Genomic DNA, 20,862 nt, shown 5'->3' with positions numbered 1-20,862 from the left:
CGGCCGAAGGAAGCATCAGAAAATGCACTCACATCAACCTTGTAAAATTTGGAAAAAGTGTGAACGGACGACCAAGTCGCCGCCTTGCACACCTGTGAGAGACGCTTGATGTCGGAAAGCCCAGGAAGCACCAATTGCCCTGGTCGAATGTGCCGTGACCAGAAAGGGGGGCGCCCGCGTCCTAAGAGCATAGGCCTGTATGACGGTCTGCCTGATCCGAGAAATGGTGGCCGACGAGACCGCCAGGCCCTTTTTTGGACCAGACACCGACACAAAAAGCGAGTCAGATCTCCGAAACGGAGCCATAGCAGGCAGGTACACCTGCAAAGCGTGTACCACTTCTAAAAGTATGAAGCGCAACCTCCCTAGGATGCGACAGTCGAGGACATAAGGATGGAAGAACAATGTCCTCATTCAGGTGAAAGGCCAAAACCACCTTCGGAAGAAAGGAAGGTTGCGGGCGCAACACCACCTTATCCTTATGGAGGATCAAGTATGGCGACTTGCAGGACAAGGCCGCCAACTCAGAAACACGTCTGACAGAAGTAATGGCCACCAAAAAGGCCACCTTCTGAGAAAGTGTCAAGAGAGAAATCTCTGTTTTCAATGGGAGGTTCCTGAAGAACCGAGAGCACCAGATTCAAATCCCATGGAGGAAGAGGTGGTTTAAGAGGGGGAAGTATACGACGAGCCCCCTGCACAAAAGGTACCCACCAGAGAATGGGCCACCAAAGGCCGCTGAAAAAACAGCACCCTTAACGGTGCTTAGGGCAAGTTTCTGATCTACTCCACACTGTAAAAACAGCAGAACCCTGGAAACCGAATACGTCCTTGGACGCCACCCCATCTCCTCGCACAAACAGATGTAGGCCTCCCAGGTGCAATGGTGGATCTTCCTGGAGGAAGACTTCTGTGCCCTTGGCATGGTTGAGATGACCAAGTCGGAAAGAACCCGGTCCCTTAGAACCTGGCTTTCAATAGCCATTCCGTTAAAGCCAGCGACTGTAAAGCAGGATGATGTGACCTTGAGACAGAAGGTCCTCCCACAGTGGCAGTCGCCAGGGTACATCCGCCACCAGGCGCAGGTAGTCTGCCTGCCAGTTTTCTATGCCCGGAATGTAGAGGGCTGACAGAGCCGGCACGTTTCTTTCCGCCCACCTTAGAATGTGAGCGACCTCGGACGCTGCAGCTGAGCACCGTGTTCCCCCCTGATGGTTGACCGCCATGGCGTTGTCCGACTGAATCCTGATTGGGCGACCTTGCAACCTCCTCGACCACGAGGAGAGGCATAGCCTAATCGCCCGGAGTTCTAGGACATTGATCGGCAGACGGGATTCCTCTCAGCGACCCTCTCAGAGGAAGATCGTCTAAGTAGCCCACGATGGCAATGCCTCGCTGTCTCAGCAAAGCTAGAATCGGTGCAAGCACCTTGGTGAAAACTCTTGGTGCCGACTCTAGTCCAAAAGGAAGGGCCACAAACTGAACGTGGTCCTCCAATATCGCAAAGTGCAGAAACCTCTGGTGACTTGCGCAAATTGGGATATGCAAGTATGCGTCCTTGATGTCCAAGGACGCCAGAAAGTCCCCCGGATGGAGCGCAGCAACCACCGAGCGAATGGATTCCATGCGGAACTTCCTTACTCTCACAAAGGCATTTAGGGCTTTGAGGTCCAAAATTGGATGGACCCCGTCCTTCGGGACCACAAATAGATTCAAATAAAATCCCTGAAACCTCTCGTCCTGCGGAACAGGTAAAATTACCCCGCAACTTAGCAAGTCCTGCACTGCCCCAAGTAGGGTAGACCGACGAGCCGGAAGGAGAGGGAGACTTGAGAGAAAGTTTCTTTCCTATCCACCGAACAGATTCTATCTTGTACCCCAAAGAGACCACCTCGCAGACCCACTGGTCAGAGATCAGGGAGGTCAACCGAGCTGTGAACCTGCAAAGCCGCCCCCCCACCCATGAGTCGGGCGGGGGCAAGACTTCATGCAGTGGCGGGTTTGGGTGCCGGCTTGTTCGGCTTACGCACCCAGGGACGTCTCTGTCCCCCAGCTGAGCCCTTGTCGGCCTGGGAGGGTTTACCCGAGGGCCCTGATTGACAAAAATACGGCTTCTGAGTGGGAAACGAAGGACCCAGCTTACGACGCAGCTCCTTCCCCTTGGTGGACTGAGGGAGGAGAGTGCTCTTACCCCCAGTGACATCCTTGATAATGCCATCCAGCGAGGTACCAAAAAGCATCCCACCCTTGAAGGGTAAATCTGCCAGGGCTTTTTTGAATGCTTGGTCAGCAGACCAGCATTTCAGCCAAATCAGGCGGCGCAAAACCACTGCCGAAACAGAAGCTCTGGATATCAAGGGGGCCGCGTCCAGTGTAGCATCAGACACATATACAAGGCCCAGGACCAACTGGTCAGCCAGTCTAATATATTCGGGAGGGAGTTGGTGCTCCTCCACGGTCTGGTGCAAAACATTTGCCCATTCAGTGAGTGTCTGAGACACCAGAGTTGCGGTCACAATAGGCCGCAATGCAGACCCCAGCATGGTAGACATGGAGCGGGTCAGTGCCTCGGACCTCCTATCAGTATGGTCCTTAAAGGCAGGGGTCCCTTCTATAGGGAGAGTGGTCACCTTATTTACCGGGCAACCGGGGGGTCCACTACCGGAGGAGAAGCCCATTTTTTGAAAAGGCTCTCCTCAAAAGGGTATCGAACTGCCAGGCGCTGAGGAACTACAAAGGACTTATGTGGCTTTTCCCATTCCTTATCAATGAACTTGTCAAAGAAGGACACATAAGGAAAAACCTTCACAGAGTGGTCTGACTTGTGGGATCCAAAAAAGACTGCGCCCTCAGTGGATGCCTCAGCTGCACTATCCAGCTTAAGGGAGTCCCTTACAGCACTGATAAGCGCACTGACAAGTGCCCTGTCCTGTACTAACCCAAGTGAGGTGTCTTCCTCACAAGGAAGGTCCTGGTCCACATCCTCAGACAACACAGAACCGGGGTCCTGTGCCGCAGCCAGGTCCTGGTCTGAGTCAGAGCATTCCCCAGGGGATGGGGCGCTTTTTACTCCCCTTACGCCAGCACACAGCTTTCACCCTGGCAACAAATGATTCCAGGACTGCCGACAAAGTGTCCATGGGAACTGCAGGTACAAGAGCATCAGCTGTCACCTCTGACATGTTTGGGGAAGAACGACCAGATACTGATTCCATAACCAGACAGCTCTCAGGGACCTATTCAAGACCTGAAAGTCCACCCTCCTTGCTGCACCAACCGGGGGGTTACCCAGGGGACTCACCAACCCAGCAAGAGACCGTTCAGCGCCACTGCCTGCCCTCTGTACACAGCGCGTGTGTGAGGAAAAAGGTGTGAGGTAAAACACTGAGGATATATGTGCTGCGTGCTGTGTAGAAGCCAGCACTAGAGGCCAAAACCACACACAAAATGGGCGCCAGACGCTTCAGAGAGAACAAGACACGGCCACAGTAAAATGGCCAACCGCAATAGCAAGCTGCGCCATAGCACGACCACAACAAAATGGCCGCCAATAGGAATTCCCAATGTAAACAGTAGACTACAAAAAAAAAATGGCGCCGCCAAAATGGCAGCGAAACACTGCGATGTGGATGAGAAGGCCTAAAGGGGTCTGAGGCAAAAAGACCCCCACAGAAAAACACAGGCCCAGACACCCCACAGTCCCCTGGTGGGAAAAGGAGCCCCCCCATAGGTCTACCCCGGTAGCAGCATGTACAGCAGCAGAGGGAAACATGACAGAGCAGGGAAAGGAGGATAGGAGGACCCCCTAACCCCAGGAATGCCCAGCCGAACCGACCCAGTGGATGACAACCTTTCAGACCTCACAAACCACTAAACTCACAATTTTGAATCCCGCGGACCACTAACATGAATTTTGCATGCCTTGTACACACAATGCTCTGGCTCTCTGTCCCCTCCGCCCAGATCACACTGCTGCCCTATACACACACACACACACAATGCTCTGGCTCTCTGCCCCACTCTGCATCACACAGCTCCCTTACACAGATTCATTATTGGATCTCACCTCCTTATCCAGCCATGTGCTCAAGCTCTGTGCTACCTCCCACAGTCTCATCAGCGCAGCCATTGGAAGTTCCCTCTTAGTTCACACGCTGCACTACTCCCAAGGTCTCTCTAGAGTTCAAAGGAGCCGGAACTACAGGAGGAGGCATTGTGTATCAACGTGCACCGACAGTATCGAATGTCAGTGCGCATTGAGAACAACACTGGAAACTACATTGGGCGATATACATCCGCCACAATGTTGATTTGCAGCAGAACCCCTGGGGACCACCAACATTTTCTCAAGCACCATTAGTCCACGAACCACTGGTGTGCGAACACTGCTCTAAATAGCAAGACTGTAAAGAAATGGGTGTTCAACAATAATTTATTGAGAATGCAATACACAGCTCCACCTGTCTAAAAACCTATCCAATTCATTGTTTTTGGTTTAGAAATAGTGCCAGACTATCATATACATTTTATTGAAAGAAAACTTACTTTTGAAAGTTTTGGCTCACACTGCTGAGATGTAAAAAGATCGCTGGTTGAAGATTCAGAGTCTGAGATCTCCACAACACTTTCAGCATTTTCAGACGCATAACACTTATCCGAACACTCCAGTTCACTGTCATCTTGAAAATCAGTAATCGTAATACCATCAGCAGCAACTGCATAAAGCACATAAAATTAAGCAACATCAGTAACTGACACTGTTACGGGCTTGCCTTTTCAATCAGTAAATTATGTGTTTCATTCTTTTTGGCTAGTTCAGGGTCTATTCTGCCACATAGAAAATAGCAATCTACCAATATTTAAAGTGATATTAAAGTCTAAATTTAGATTTTGTTATCTTTTTTATGTCATTATACAGTACTTAAAGGAGTTGTAAAGGAAAAAAAAAATGTTGCCCAAAATTAATGTCTGCAAGGTAGACAGACAGAATTGTGTAAATACCCATTAAATTCCTTCATCTATATCACCTCCGGCATTCTAGTTTCTGTTCTCTCATTCACTTCCTGGTTTGTGGTGCTCGTTCATGTAAGAACTACATTTCCCAGTATGCATTGCGGCATGCCCAGTAATTTACACCTCCTTGAAGTTTCTAACACGTAGAGAGCGTCCTGCCGCACAGATGTAGTTCCCAGTAGGGGGCGAGCACGTCACTGACCACCGCAGTAAAGCCTCCCTTCACGGTGGTGAGTACCAATCAGACAAGCAGGAAGTGAACAGAACAGAGAAGAAAGAAAGCAACTTCTGAGCAAAAACAAACAATGAGGAAGTGAAAAGAGGAATGTCTGCAAGTAAAGGATGCTTATTATGAAAAAATAAATAAATAAATGGTTTTCCTTTACAACTTAAGCCCCGGACCAAAATGCAGCTAAACGCCCAGGCCAGGTATTGCGATTCGGCACTGCGTCGCTTTAACAGACAATTGCGCGGTCGTGCGACGTGGCTCCCAAACAAAATGGACGTCCTTTTTTTCCCACAAATAGAGCTTTCATTTGGTGGCATTTGATCACCTCTGCGGTTTTTATTATTTGCGATATAAACAAAAATAGAGCGACAGTTTTGAAAAAAATTCAATATTTTTTACTTTTTTCTATAATGAATATTTTATATATAATATATATATATATATATATATACACACACACACACACACATTTTTTTTCTCTCAGTTTGGGCCCATACGTATTCTACATATTTTTGGTAAAAAAAAAAAAAAAAAAAATCGCAATAAGCGTTTATCGGTTGGTTTGCGCAAAATTTATAGCGTTTACAAAATAGGGGATAGTTTTATTGCATTTTTATCATTTTTTTTTTTTTACTACTTTTTTTTTATGACTGCGACATTATGGCGGACTCTGACAATTTTGACACCTTTTTGGGACCATTGTCATTTTCACAGCAAAAAATGCATTTAAATTGCATTGTTTATTGTGAAAATGACAGTTGCAGTTTAGGAGTTAACCACAGGGGGCGCTGAAGGATTTATGTTTCACCTAGTGTGCGTTTACAACTGTAGGGGGGTGTGGCTGTAGGTCTGACGTCATCGATTGTGTCTCCCTATAAAAAGGGATGACACGATCGATGCAGCCGCCACAGTGAAGCACGGGGAAGCCGTGTTTACATACAGCCCTCCCCGTTCTTCAGCTCCGGGGAGTGATCGCGAGGGGGCGGCTAGAAACGAATAGCCGCCCCCTCATCCCGGATCGCTCCCAAGGTAGAACCGACCGCGGCATGTACCTGGGGGGGGGAAATCGGACCACCGACCTGCGGAAAGGCAGGGACGTACATGTACGCCCATCTGCCTGTACGTGCCATTCTGTGGACATGCGGCGGTCGTTAAGTGGTTAAAAGTACTTACAGTGCCTTGCCTCTATCATCTTTGGCGATTCCCCCCTGGCGCTCTTTGCAAGCCATGTGCTAGGCTATGGGAGTACCAATGCAGGCACACCAAGCTCACAGCAGGGCTCAGCCAATGACTCCCACTGCCTCAGTAAAGCCAATGAATGCAGGAAGAAAGCAGAGCAGGGCTGCCTGCAGGGACAGCGATGGATTATGAGAGGTGTCAGAAAAGTGTTTAGGGTTGGTGGGGGGAAGCAAAGTACTAGGGAGTTTTTTACCTTGATGCAGGTAAAAACAGGGGTTTAGTTTGCATCGCATTTGAAAATACATGCGTATGCTGCAGAGACACTTTACGGCACCCATTATCTGCAGTCCTAATTTTAGATTTTGAGAGCCTCCATATGCACATTCGTTATAATGGATAAGCAGAGGTGAGGCTGGTGAGAACCCACCTCTCCTTAAAAAGACACAGGGGTGCACATAGGCAACAAAGTTGTCTAGTACGCTCCCTCACATGCGCCGCCTTCCATGTGCTCCTTGCTGCAAAGGTCAGTTATAGGTGGGGGCGGTGGCCATTTGTTTTTAATCCATTATTTGTCCTAGGAATTGTGACAGATTCAGAACATTGTTTTTTTGAAATAAGCCATTTGTTGCGATTTCTCTGTGATGGAAAACTAGCAAAAAAATTAGGGCAGGTTATAGGGGGGCGCCCAGGATGCATGACCTCAAAAGCTTTGCTAGTGTCAAATCACCTGAAGATACAATCCTACAAACCAGGTTCTCTGAATACTTTTTAGTGGCGCTTTACCGACGTTTTAGCAGCGCTTTTTGGCTGCTAGCGGTGCGCTTTTTAACCCCCGCTAGCGGCCGGAAAAAGGGTTAAAAGCGCCGCTGCCCATTGATTTTCGCTCCTAAAGCGCTGCAAAGATGCTGCTGGTAGGACTTTTAACATCCCGCAAGTGCACCGTTCTAGAGTGAAAGCCCTCGGGCTTTCACACTGGAGTGACAGGAGAGGTGCTTTACAGGTGCCATTTTCTTTTAGTACATCACGGGACACAGAGCACCAGTAATTACTACATGGCTTATAGGCCACCTTCAGGTTATGGAGCCTGGCAGGAGGGGATTTAGGACAGATGGGTCATCTCCATAGTTTCTCTAGGCTACAAGCTAGAGTTCGGGATTCCTCTTCGTTTTCTAACATCGGGGAATCCCAAGGACCCAGTAAAGAGAGCATCGTATTTTCAGGCACTAGACCTGTTGCTGTCTCAAGGGGTGATCATAGAGACCCCCTTAAGAGAACAGGGAATGGGATTTTACTTAAACCCCTTTACAGTGCCCAAACCAAACAGAGACCCATTCTTAGATCTCAGGGGTCTGAACCAATTTCTAGACATCCGCTCCTTTCGCATGGAATCAATTAGTCAGTGGTATCCTCCCTTCAGTGAGAATTCCTAGTGTCAATAGACATCAAGGACACATATCTCTATGTGGCAATTTTCCCTGCTCATTAGAAATTCCTGCGATTCACTGCAGAGCAGCAACACTTTGTTTGTGACCTTGCCCTTCGGGTTGGCCACCGCACTACGAGTGTTTGCAAAGGTCCTGGCTCCACTTTAGCAAGATTAAGAGCCCAGGGTATAGCGGTAACGGCATACCTAGACAACCTATTACTGATCGATCAGTCCATAAAAAGACTGGATCTGAGTGTAGCACGTTCAGGTATCTGGAGCATCTGGGTTAGATTATCAACCTAGAAAAGGTCATCCTTGCGGCCAGTAAAGGCTGAATACTTGGGTCTAGTAATGGACACAGGCCACAAGAGGGTGTTTTTTACCCCAGACAAAGGTCTGCACAATAAGAGATCTGATTCACACAATCAGGACAAGGGAAGAGTCTCCCTGTCCGTCTCTGTATGAGAACGTTAGGGAAGATGGTAGCTTCATTTGAAGCAGTTCCCTATGCTCCTTTCTATTCAAGACTGCCTGGAGCAGGAGAAGCCAGGATTTGAATTGTCCAATGCATTCGACTCCAAGTGTACGCCAAAGTCTCAATTGGTGGTCACTAACCGAAAGTTTGCAGAAGGGGGAAAAAAACCTTTGTACTGATGACCGATGCCAGCCTTTTAGGCTGGGGAGCAATACTAGAAGAGAATGCTGTTGAGGGGGAATGGTCCAAGTCCGAGAAGACCTTGCCCATCAAAGTTTTAGAATTTCGGGCAGCATGCCTGGCCCTTAGGGTCTGTACTGTACTGCTGGGATACCCTGCCAGGATCTAGTCCAACAATGCCACGGCGGTGGCCTTTATTAGTCGCCAGGGTGGCACCAAGAGTGGGGCAGCCCAGAAAGAGGTAAACAATGTTCTGGTTTGGGCAGAAAAGCATGTTCCTTGCCCATCTGCGGTGTTCATCCCAGGGGTAGGAAATTGGCAAGCAGACTTATGCCGCCATCCATTGCCCCGAGGGGAGTGGTCCCTACATCCAGATGTCTTTCTGGCCATTGCTGGAGGAGGGGTACCCCGGATGTAGATCTTCTGCGTCCAGGTTCAACACAAAACTAGATAAGTTTGTGTCCAGAACAAGGGACCCGCTCGCTTGCGGGACAGATACCTTGGTATCATTTTTTTCCGATTTATGCATTTTCTCCAGTTCAATTGCTTCCGTGCCTGCTGCACAGGATCAGAAGGGAACAAAAACGAGTGATCCTGGTTGCCCCAGAATGGCCCAGGAGGTCCTGGTATGCAGAAATCGTAAAGATGGCAGGGACAGTTCCTTGGCCTCCATCATTGCGCCAGGATTTTCTTTCAGAAGGGCCAGTATACCATCCTGCCTTACAAACGCTGAATTTGACGGTTTGGCTGTTGAGGCCCTTGCTCTAAAGGATCGGGACTGTCAGGCTCAGTGGCAACCACCCTGATTAATGCAAGGAAGCCGGCTTCTAGGGCTATCTACTATAGGGTTGGAAGGCCCATGTTTCCTGCTGTGGAAACAAGAGTTGGCATCCTCGCAAAAATAGCATAAGCAGGTTTTTAGACTTCCTACAGTCGGGAGTAGAAATTAACTAGCCTTAAAGCGGAGGTTCACCCATAGCAAACACATTTTCCCCTTAGCTTCATGCTCGTTTTGTCTAGGGGAATCGGCTATTTGTTTTAAAATATGATCCGTACTTACCCGTTTACGAGATGCATCTTCTCCGCCGCTTCCGAGAATGGGCTGCGGGACTGGGCGTTCCTTCTTGATTGACAGTCTTCCGAGAGGCTTCCGACGGTCGCATCCATCGCGTCATGATTTTCCGAAAGAAGCCGAACGTCGGTGCCCAGGCGCAGTATAGAGCCGCACGCGATGGAATGCGACCGTCGGAAGACTATCAAGAAGGAACGCCCGCTCCCGAAGACCCATACCCGGAAGCGACGGAGAAGATGAATCTCGAAAACGGGTAAGTATGGATCATATTTTAAAACAAATAGCCGATTCCCCTAGACAAAACGAGCATGAAGCCAAGGGGAAAATAGAAAAAAAAAAAACGAATTGGGTGAACTCCCGCTTTAAGTACTATCAAGGGTCAAGTCTCAGCTTTGACAGTTTTTTCCCCAAAACCTCATGCTTCTCACTCCCTAGGTCTTTATGCAAGGCGTAACGCACATGAATCCACCAATTAAGTCACCTCTGTGCCCATGGGATCCGATTATGGTTTTGTCAGTCCTTCAGGGGCCTCCTTTTGAGCCAATGCGCGATTCCCCGTTGGCCATGGTCACAAGGAAACTAGTATTTTTGGTCGCAGTACTTCCGCAAGAAGAGTCTCGGAGTTGGCAGCTTTATCTAGTAAAGAACCATTTCTGGTGATTCATAGGGAAAAAATAGGGTTACGTTCCTGGCTGTCCTTTCTGCCTAAAGTAGTATCCAGTTCCCATTTGAACCAGGATTTTTGCTGCTTTTGTTTTTTCCAGAGCCAAATTCAGCAGTGGAAAAGTCATTACAGTTAGCTTCTGGAAGCAACTGGTCGGATACGGAAAACCGACATCCAAGACGTCCATCTCTAGATGGGTTCGTCAGATCATTACTCAAGTGTATGATTCAAAATGGAAAGTCCCGCCTTTCCGTCCAAAGAGCGCACTCCACCAGGGCAGTTAGTGCTTCTTGGGCACTGCGTCACCAAGCCTCCATAGCTCAGGTGTGCAAGGCCGCAACTTGGTCATCTGTTCATACATTCACAAAATGTTACTAGGTGGATGTGGGTCAACAGGAGGATGCCGCCTTTGGGCGCAGTGTTTTGCAGGCGGCAGTATAGGTCCTCATGTCTGACGGAGGTCTGCTTTTCGTTTGCATCTCCCTCCCCTCAGATGGCATTGCTTTGGGACATCCCATGTAGTCATTACTGGTGCTCTGTGATGTACTAAAAGAAAATAGGATTTTTATAACAGCTTACCTGTAAAATCCTTTTCTTGAGGGTACATCACAGGACACAGAGGTCCCTCCCCTTTTTTGCGATTATTACATATTGCTGTGCTACAAAACTGAGGTGTTAGAAAGCCCTCAATGATCATCCATAATCCAATTAGATGGACACATCAATTAGAAGATAATGGCACACCGTCATCTATGTTTCAAACAGAGCAAAGATAGCTGGGGGCTTTATCCACATCCTACTGGCAAACCGTTCTATGTGTCCGGAGGATGGCCAACCAAAAACTAGCACAGGTCAGATAGGTAGGGAGTCATTTCCAAAATACCCTTTCCTTCACACCCAACGTTGTGCTCTAAAAGCATATAAATGCAGGTGTCACCCTGAAAGTGTGAATAAAGACTGGTACACACCAACAGTTTTTTCTTTCGTTCAGCAGGTTGAACGGGAAAAACGAATAGCTCTCGTCTGAGCCACAGGGTGTGCAAGCACAGTAACCTCCTGTGAACAGGGTAGCTACATGCTTCAGGCCTTGCAGGCGCTGTGCCACTCAACTCACATTGGAGGGCAGCAGAATCCACTCGTGCGGGTTCAAAATGCGTTTAAAGGGAGCTCGTGGCACTCCCCCCAGGTAACACAACTAAATGACACCAAAGCACCATTAACCCCAGGTGTGTTGGAAACCTGCACCGCATGACCAGAAGAGTGGACAGCACCTCTCCCCAAAAGGGTAAACACTAGGCACCCTGGGATGAATGTCTAAAGTGCTTCCACGCTGTACTCACCACATCAGTAGCAGGAAAAGTAGAGAATACCTTCCTAGTTTTGCCCTCCATGATGAGTATATCCCTACAGGGGGCTTCAGAAATCTACCCTGTGGCTAATTCCACACATTGAACTACATGCCAAGGGGAGAACCCGCAGCAGGAATCAAAGCAATATTACAGGCTGGTCTTGCATCTTTTAGCATACCAGGTCCAGATACAGTCCTCCAAGGCACTATGGAGTAGTACAATGTTACAGAAGCTTCATGAAAAAAAAAAAACGTGGTGGCTATTATGCAGTAAAGAAATGAAGGAATCACCTTGGAAATAAAAACAGAGAAAAGAGAAAAACCTTCATAGAAGGTGGGTGTGTCTTAAAGAAAAGAGGTGTATCAGGTCAGGAAGAGGTTATTTGGGGTTCACTCCCTGCAGTCTTTTTTGCCAGTGTCCAAACACCTGAAGATAGCTGCAAATAACCAGAACATTATGATTTAATGCCTGTGTCTTGCACAATCAGGAAATACATATTTTGGAGTGTGATTCATAGTTTCCCAGTTTGACATATTTGAAAACAGTAATAAAACACCAGCAACAAACATGTTCTCTTACCTCCACTGCAACCTTCTAAAGAAACAGGCATATCGGTAACCTGCATTCTCCTGGCACTCTGAGGGGATAGTTCAGCAATGTCAAGTAGTGAATCTGTCTCTTCACCCTCATCATTGGACAAATTGCTGTCGCTGGAACTCCAGACAATATCCGCTGGGTCTTTTGTGCAGTCATCTGCTGAAGTTTCTGTAAGATAAAAATTATATATATATATATATATATATATATATATATATATATATATATATATATATATATATATATATATATATATATATATATATATATATATATATATATATATTTGCTGGATCATCACTGTATTACGATTGATAATGGTTAGAAAATAAGGCTAATTTTACATAAGAACAGTTAATCCTCCTGCAAATTTGGAGAGGAGGAATATACACATCACTAAAAGGGAAGGCACCATTCGCACATCAACCATAAAGGTTAGCTTAAGGTGAAGATGTACAGACTTTGCTCGAGAGCAAATAGCAGGTTCACTTTAACGTATGGACCATATACAGAGCTAGTATTTGCCTTGCCTACCATCTGGATCCAAGCATGCAACGCCCTGCCTAACTTTCAACTTATTCAGCAAGTGAAGGTACAGATTCACTTTAAAACAAATAGATTACTTCCAGTTCCAGTGCCTGATGCGATGAGATGCTGAAAGTTGCCGCTCCAGCCTGTTGCTAATCTGCTACAATTCTTACAGCCCAAAGGACTCTTGGCAGGACTGGTGCAAGCTGGATTACAACCTCTATCACTTTATGTAGAAATTTATCTCCAAAACACTACCAAAGCAAGCCTCCACAAAGACCAAAAAGCCACCCTCACCCCTCCAAGATGGCAGACATCAACCATGCAGCGTCGTAAGACACGGGAGAGGAACAAATTGCACTCTTTGAAACATCTGTTCCACTGCCCATTGAACACTGCAAGTGGCTGAGGTTGCAGCACACCTCAAACCCAATCTCACTTCTTTCCTAGAGCTGTTCTCTCAACAACTCTAGGACTTCCGGGTACAACTCATTGCTACGGAGACCAAGACTGAGGCCTTAAAACAGAGGGTAAGCAACATCGACTATAGCATGGACTCCTGTAAAAATACAGCTCAAGACCTTCCATAAGCGGCAAGCTGCACTGGTGGACAAAGCTGAAGACCTCAACATATAACCTCTGCATTGTGGGCATCCCTGAGCAGCCGAGAAAGCTTCTTACTCATGTTTACTTTGGTGCTGGGTCTCCCCGACTTGGTGAAAGTGAAATTAGCACATATATTTGGACCACCTTGAACTCAACAACCTGTCATGGATCGCTACTTGGTCTACGTTGACAAAGCCCAAATTCAACGTGCATACACACAGTAGTGCAGAGTTATCTTGTATACTCTTGCATACAAACACTTGGTTAGCAAGCGGATCAAATTCTCTCTGATGTACCCAGCCACTCTTAAGAATTCTGCACCCAAAGTTCCCCAATTTGTACATCCAGAGGAAGCAACCCACTTTCTATAATCTCTCAATCTGACCACCTAACTGGGTCGCCAGTCCCAGGCATCCAGTGCAGGTTCTCTGCATTCACCTGCAAACCCCTGTGTCAGCCCAGGAGATTGCACCTGCTCCCAACTGGAGCTATGCCAAGACCCAGTTTACCTTTTACTTTTCTTTTTTGAACATGCAACTGCCTCTCACCCCCCCCCCCCCCCCCCCCATGGCAATTCTTTTTGCAAGCTTAACCCCACTGGTATCAGTAAAAAAATCTGTGAACTGTTTTGATTAGCCACGATCCCTTATACAGTGAGATGGAGAGAGTTGTACTAAGACACTCCCCTAGGCATATCTCTAATGACTTTTCTTTAGCTAACCCTCTATGAACCCTGTGACACGAACTCTGAAAGGTTACACTCACTGAACAAACTACTGTATCCATGGTCCTTCCCCCACCTTAAAAAAATTGACATTAATGTTACCATTTTGCAAGAGACTCACCTATGCCAGGAAGATTTTAAATTCCTCTACAAATTATGAGTGGACCTAGTGTTGAGACCTGGCTAAGGGATGCAAGGCGGGTGTTAATTCTGTTGATTAAAAAAAACTAGGAGCGTGAGATTACTGTGGGGAGCCCCAGCTAAGGGGCACAAGGCAGGTGTTCTGTCATTATACTGCATAAAAACCTTTGGTGCCAAGCGATGGTTAAAGGAGCATGACCTTATGCAGGGCATGGGCAAATGTGATCACTAGGACACAGAGTAACACTATAAAACTTACTATAGTGTCTATGGCCCCAATTTCAATTATCAGGATTTTTTTTGTCCCTTAATAAATCAGCTCAATGCCCAGTCCCTCCAAGCCAAAGTAATCGTATGTGGACATCTCAATGCAGTCTTCAATCCCTTAGAGGACAAGACAGCTGCCCACCGGTAACACACCCCCATGACCCTCCACCACCTAAGAGCTTTTAAATTTTCAACTGCATTTTTGGTCTACGATAGTACAATGTAAATTTGGAATTAATTATATTTGACACAGAATAAGACGGAGAAGAGGTGAGGAAGCGGACCTCAAGATTGCAAAGGGGGGGAAGTAGGTAGCGATAGTGGTGCAAGGTGGAAGAGACCAATGAGTAATGTAAGTAAGGGGCACTAAACGAGTGAATCTGAGAAGTACAAGGGGGACAAGAAAAACAATACTGATCATGCAGTGTATACACTTACATTTTGTAAAACAATAAAATAAAAGAATTCATATAAACATAAAAAAAATGTAATATAGAATAAATTAGTCAATGCAGCCCCCACAGTGCAAGTGCTTCATTAAAAAAGCGTCCAAAATGAATCGACCCTTCTGTGGTCAAAAGCATCCAGGATGTGCATCACCACAGGTGCTACCCCCTGCAGGAATATTCTCACCTGGATCAATGTGACCACTACAGCTAAGTAGGGTCAAAAACAGCTTTCTAGCCTCCCCATGAGCTATAACAAAACTCCAGAGCTCCTTGCTCACAAATATGAAGTGATATGTGTGGCATCATCAGAATACTTATAAAATTTCACTATATATGCACTTTAGTGTGTTTAGTTTTAAGCGTTGCATAGTTGATTGTTTAAATGTATTGATACACATGTAGGATTGTGTATAGTGTTTGCGGCTTTTAAGGCATCCCAATATCACGTTATACGAATGGCACTTAGGATTTCTTTTTGATTTATTTACAAGGGGGATAAGGTTGGAACAGGAAAAAGAAGAATGGATTGGAAGTAAAATAGGGCCAATAAGTAGTGAAGGCTGGAATAATAAGGTGTGAATGTTTAAATGAAACAATAAAATTCCCCCCAAAAAATAAAAAAATAAAACCTTCAACTGCACTTATTGATTGTCGAGATGTATGCATCCTCAAGAACCACTGCAAAGAGATTTCACCTGCCATTCCATTTCCAGACTGGGCATGTACTTGGCTAGAGGAAAGTTCATAAAGCCTCCACATTACCAATCGCTATATCAGGTCACTTGCCAGTTTTTAGCACTTCATAGTCATTTTTTGACTAGGAACAAGCTCCAATGGGGCTTGTCTTCTTATCTGTGCACAGTGTTCTCGGATTAGATGAGATGGAGAGGTGGGACAGTGACATCACGATCTCCACCTCATCCATTCAGGGGAAGACTTTGGGAATGGTGCCTGTGCCATGTAAATGATCTCCAGTGTTCACAATGCATAAGGTAAAGCTACTAAAATAGAGCATGCTCCATTTCTTAAAGTGATACGATATTTTAGTTGTGAAAACTGCAGTCCTTTAACGCCGTCACCCACTGGCATCTTTAACAACCAGTGAATAGCTGGTAGTTAAGGATTTGTCACCCGCTGATGTACTGTATTTATTGGAGTATAATACTCACTTTTTTACCCTGAAAATTGAGGGTAAACTGTGCCTGCGTGTTACACGGAGGGGGCTGTGGAAAGTTTTTTTTCCTCCTGAAACTTCCCTCTTAAAGTTAGGGTGGGTGTTATACGCCGATAAATACGGTACTTAAAATCCAGTGATTAGCTGGTTGATAAGAAGCCAGCACCCACTGGCGTCCATAACAACCATTACTCATCTGCTGTCAGCAGGTTTCCCCACTGATCATAAACCAATATTGGCATGAAGTCCCCCCCCCCCAAATCCATATTTGGAGATTGCAGCCCAGGAAAATGGGGGGGGGGGGCACACACACACACACACACACAAGCGAGCACCTCTTTCCTCGTGAACCATATCAGGCCACACACGCCATCTAAATGGGGGGGGTGCTTTGAGGGGGGAATCCTACTGACAAACAGATGAGCCATAGTTGCTAATCAGCTATTACCCGATTGGCAAGGTGTTGGCTCCTTAACAACTAGCTGGAATTTCATACATTCCTTATATATCTTATGCCTAGACCACTACTTATAAAACCACTTGACCTCCGGAAGGTATTGGTGACCTTTGTGACCAGGGCATTGTTTTTGTTATTAAGCACTGTGATAATTTAACTGGCAAGTGCGCGGTCTTGCAACACACATAAATAACATTTATATAAAATAAAAAAAACACAACACAAATAGGATTTTATTTTGGTAGCATATGATCTACACTTGGTATTTTATTTAACAATTACATAAATAAAATAAAAAAAAAAGACCAAAAATGTGTCATAAAACGTATCCAAAGAAAAAGTATTCGTAAATTTAGGCCAAAATGTATTTCGGTAAATGTCCTTGGTTAAAAAAAAAAAAAAAAAAAAAAATACCAAGAAGGTGTACATTAACCCCATGCCACGAGCCATAGCCTAAAAACAGCTTCAGCGCGCAGTCAGCTTATTCTGGGAGGGTGTCCATGGAGAATCTTGTTCCCGCGCGTCCCCATGGAATATCCATGACTGACGGGTCCAGAAGACCCGGCAAATCACGGTAAATGGCCACTGATAAATAACGGAGCGATCACTTGTAAACAAACCGGTGTCATGTCATGATGCCGATTCCCCTCTCTGTACCGATCGGTACAGTAGGAGAGGGGGAGAGATCCAGCCATCCCTGCCATATTCGGCCTCTGTATGTGGCCAGGCTGTGGAAGTCTTACACATGTGGTATCGCCGTACTCAGGAGTAGGAGAATGTATTTTGGGGTGTAATTTTTGGTACGTACATGCTATGCGTTAGAAATATTGTATAAATGGACATCTTTGTGTTTAAAAAAAAAAAAAAAATGGTTTTAACCACTTCCCGCCTGCCAGCCGTCATATGACGTCCTTGACTTTGTGCGGGCATATCTGAATGATGGGTGCAGCTACAGGCATCATTCAGATATCAGCTTTTTCAGCCGGTGATTCCCTACACCAGGGGTCTCAAACTCAAATTGCCTAGGGGCCACATGACAAGTTTTCATATCCCATGGGGGCCGCATGCAAACTTTCAAACTTCAAAAACAATAAACTATATACAGTTGTAGTTACTGCACTGGTGTCAGCAAACGCATTATTAACCCCCAGCACTGGTGTCGGCAAACGCATTATTAACCCCCAGCACTGGTGTCGGCAAACGCATTATTAACCCACAGCACTGGTGTCGGCAAACGCATTATTAACCCACAGCACTGGTGTCGGCAAACGCATTATTAACCCCCAGCACTGGTGTCGGCAAACGCATTATTAACCCCTAGCACTGGTGTCGGCAAACGCATTATTAACCCCCAGCACTGGTGTCGGCAAACGCATTATTAACCCCCAGCACTGGTGTCGGCAAACGCATTATTAACCCCCAGCACTGGTGTCAGCAAACGCATTATTAACCCCCAGCACTGGTGTCGGCAAACTCATTATTAATCCCCAGCACTGGTGTCGGCAAACTCATTATTAACCCCCAGCACTGGTGTCGGCAAACTCATTATTAACCCCCAGCACTGGTGTCGGCAAACACATTATTAACCCCCAGCACTGGTGTCGGCAAACACATTATTAACCCCCAGCACTGGTGTCGGCAAACACATTATTAACCCCCGGTATTACCCCCCACACTGCACAAATACCCCCCCCCCCCCGCACTGCACAATTGGGCACGGGGCACATAGCACCACAGGGCACATAGCACATAGTTTGCCAGCCAGCATGCAGAGTAGCGCAGGAAGCGTGTGTAATACGTTCTCTCATGTCACTGCAGTCACGCTGCTACCCGGCAGCCCCTCCTGTCTTCTCGTCCATCCCAGATAATGTCATAAGCAAATGGGGATGGACGAGAAGAGAGGAGGGATCGCCGGGGAGAAACGCGACTGCCGTCAGTGCCACGACATGAGACACGCTTCCTGCGCTACTCTGCATGCTATATAAATCTACCCGTCAGACGCCAGCTGTCGGCGATTGACTGGTAGATCGCCGCAGGCCATTTTTAAGTGGTCCGCAAATGGCCCGCGGGCCATTACTTGGAGACCCCTGCCCTACACCATAGGAACAATCATAGCAGCAGTTCTGCTGCTTGATTGTTCTAACAGGAGGAGAGAGGGGACCCCCCCCCCCTCCCGCCACCCTCCCGTGCTTCTACCAACTCACTGCTACGATCAAAGCCAGGATTTTTTTTTTTTTTACTTCCCAGACTAGAGGTGAGATGTGGGGTCTTATTAAAGCCATATCTCACTGTAAAGAGGACCTGTCATGCCATATTCCTATTACAAGGGATGTTTACATTCCTTGTAATAGGAATAAAAGTGATCAAAACCAGTCCCGCCCACACATGAAAAACAGTGTTCAAAAGGTATTACTGCGAACGTTAGAGCGAGAGCAATAATTTTGGCCTCAGACCTCCTCTAACTCAAAACATGTAACCAGAAAAAAAAAAAATTAAGCGTTGCCTATGGGGATTTTTAAGTAGCGAAGTTTGGTGCCATTCCACAAGCATGTGCAATTTTGAAGGGCGACATGGTAGGTATCCACTTACTCGACGTAACTTCATATTTCACATTATGCAAAAACATTGGGCTAACTTTACTGTCTTGTTTTTTTAAAGGCACAAAACTTTTTTTTTAAACGCGTTTGAAAAATTGCTGCACAAATACCGTGTGAGATAAAAAGCTGCAACAACCGCCATTGTATTCTCTAGGGTCTTTGCAAAAAAAACATATATAATGTTTTGGGGTTCTATGTAATTTTCTAGGAAATATATGATGTTTACATGTAGGAGAGAAATATCAGAATTGGCTTGGGTGATCCAGAACGCCTGAAGGTGCTCCCTGCATGTTGGGCCTCCGTATGTGGCCACACTGTGTAAAAGTCTCGCACATGTGGTATCGCCATACTCGGGAATAGCAGAATGTGCTTTGGGGTGCAATTTGTGGTATGCATGTGCTGTGTGTGAGAAATAACCTGCCAGTATGACAATTTTGTAAAAGAAAAAAAAATATCTTGATTTTGCAAAGAATTGTGGGAAAAAAATGACAAATTCACCATGCCTCTTTCTAAATACATTGGAATGTCTTCTTTCCAAAATAGGATCATTTGGGGGCATTTGTACTTTTCTGGCATGTTGGGGTCTCAAGAAATGAGATAGGCAGTCTTCAGGTGTGATCAATTTTCAGATATTGGCACCATAGTTGTGGACTCTAACTTTCCAAAGACCAAATAATATACACCAATTTGTACTTATTTTTACCAAAGATATGTAGCAGTATATATTGTTTTATTTTATTTTTTTTAACCAAATTTTCAGTCTTTTTTTCTTTTATAGCGCAAAAAAAACCCAACAGTGATTAAATACCACCACTTTTCTAGATTTAACAACCATCCTAGACCCTTGAGATGAGCCTGCGACATTTGAAGGTTTGTCACAACCTGATCTCTGGAATCCGCAAAAAACAATAGGTCGTCCAAATATGGAATGACCAAGATCCCCCTCAGTTTCAGAGGGCTTCCGCCATTATTTTTATGAATATCATGGGGGAGGATGAAAGACCGAACGGCAGAACCTGAATTGGAGATGCCAGACTGAAGTCCCTAGATTGATAGCTAGGTGAAGAAACCACTGGGAAGCCAGAGCCATCGGTACATGTAGGTAGGCGTCCCGCCCAGGGATGCCATGAAGCAGTCTGGAGTTAACAACTTTGTTACGGAATGGATTGTGTCCATGCAAAAGTGTTTGTACCGTATTGATCTGTTTGGGATCTTTAGATTCAGAATCAGTCGTTCCTTCCCTGAAGGTTTCTTCACCAGGAATATATAATAATAGAACCCTCTGCCCTCCTGGTGTGTCGGGACTTGAACAATCACTTCCTGTTGGATCAGATCCTGTAACAGGCTCATCATAGTGGAAGATTTTTCTTTATCCCGTGGAAGGGCTGTAACATAAAATCTGCTTGGGAGGGGGATTCAGAAAATTCCAACCTGTACCCCCTGTGAAATTACATTTTTTTTTATAAAACGGGCTTGTGGACATTCTGTTCCACTGAGGAAGAAAGGCAGACAGCCTTCCCCCCACAGGAGTAAGACTGTCACTTGTTTTTAGGGGGCTGGCCTGTGGGAGCTCTGAAAAGAACTCCTTCCCTTACCACTTTGGGGAACCCAATGCTTTTTGTTGTCTTTCCTATTTTTGTGGGGCTGTTGAACAGCACGAAAATTATTTTTAAAAGTCTTTCGTTTTGGCGGGGAAAGCCTTTTTGTCGGCTGTTCTATCCAAGACGTTTCAAGG

The 20,862-nt window shown here is 46.1% G+C and overlaps 1 protein-coding gene across 1 annotated transcript in view; it reads right to left on the bottom strand.

Annotated features, from left to right (window-relative positions):
• The window catches only part of SPIDR (scaffold protein involved in DNA repair), a 761,161-nt gene that overhangs the window by 681,562 nt on the left and 58,737 nt on the right, over positions 1–20,862 (bottom strand). The window contains exons 4-5 of the mRNA XM_040354167.1: positions 12,167–12,352; positions 4,546–4,715 (exon numbers count right to left, since the gene is read on the bottom strand). Of these exons, the coding sequence (XP_040210101.1) occupies positions 4,546–4,715; positions 12,167–12,352 (356 nt within the window). The remainder of the gene's footprint in view (positions 1–4,545; positions 4,716–12,166; positions 12,353–20,862) is intronic.

This window comes from Rana temporaria, chromosome 5 (genome assembly GCF_905171775.1).
Source record: "Rana temporaria chromosome 5, aRanTem1.1, whole genome shotgun sequence".
NCBI lineage: Eukaryota > Metazoa > Chordata > Amphibia > Anura > Ranidae > Rana > Rana temporaria.
This window is presented reverse-complemented; position numbering and strand designations above follow the sequence as displayed.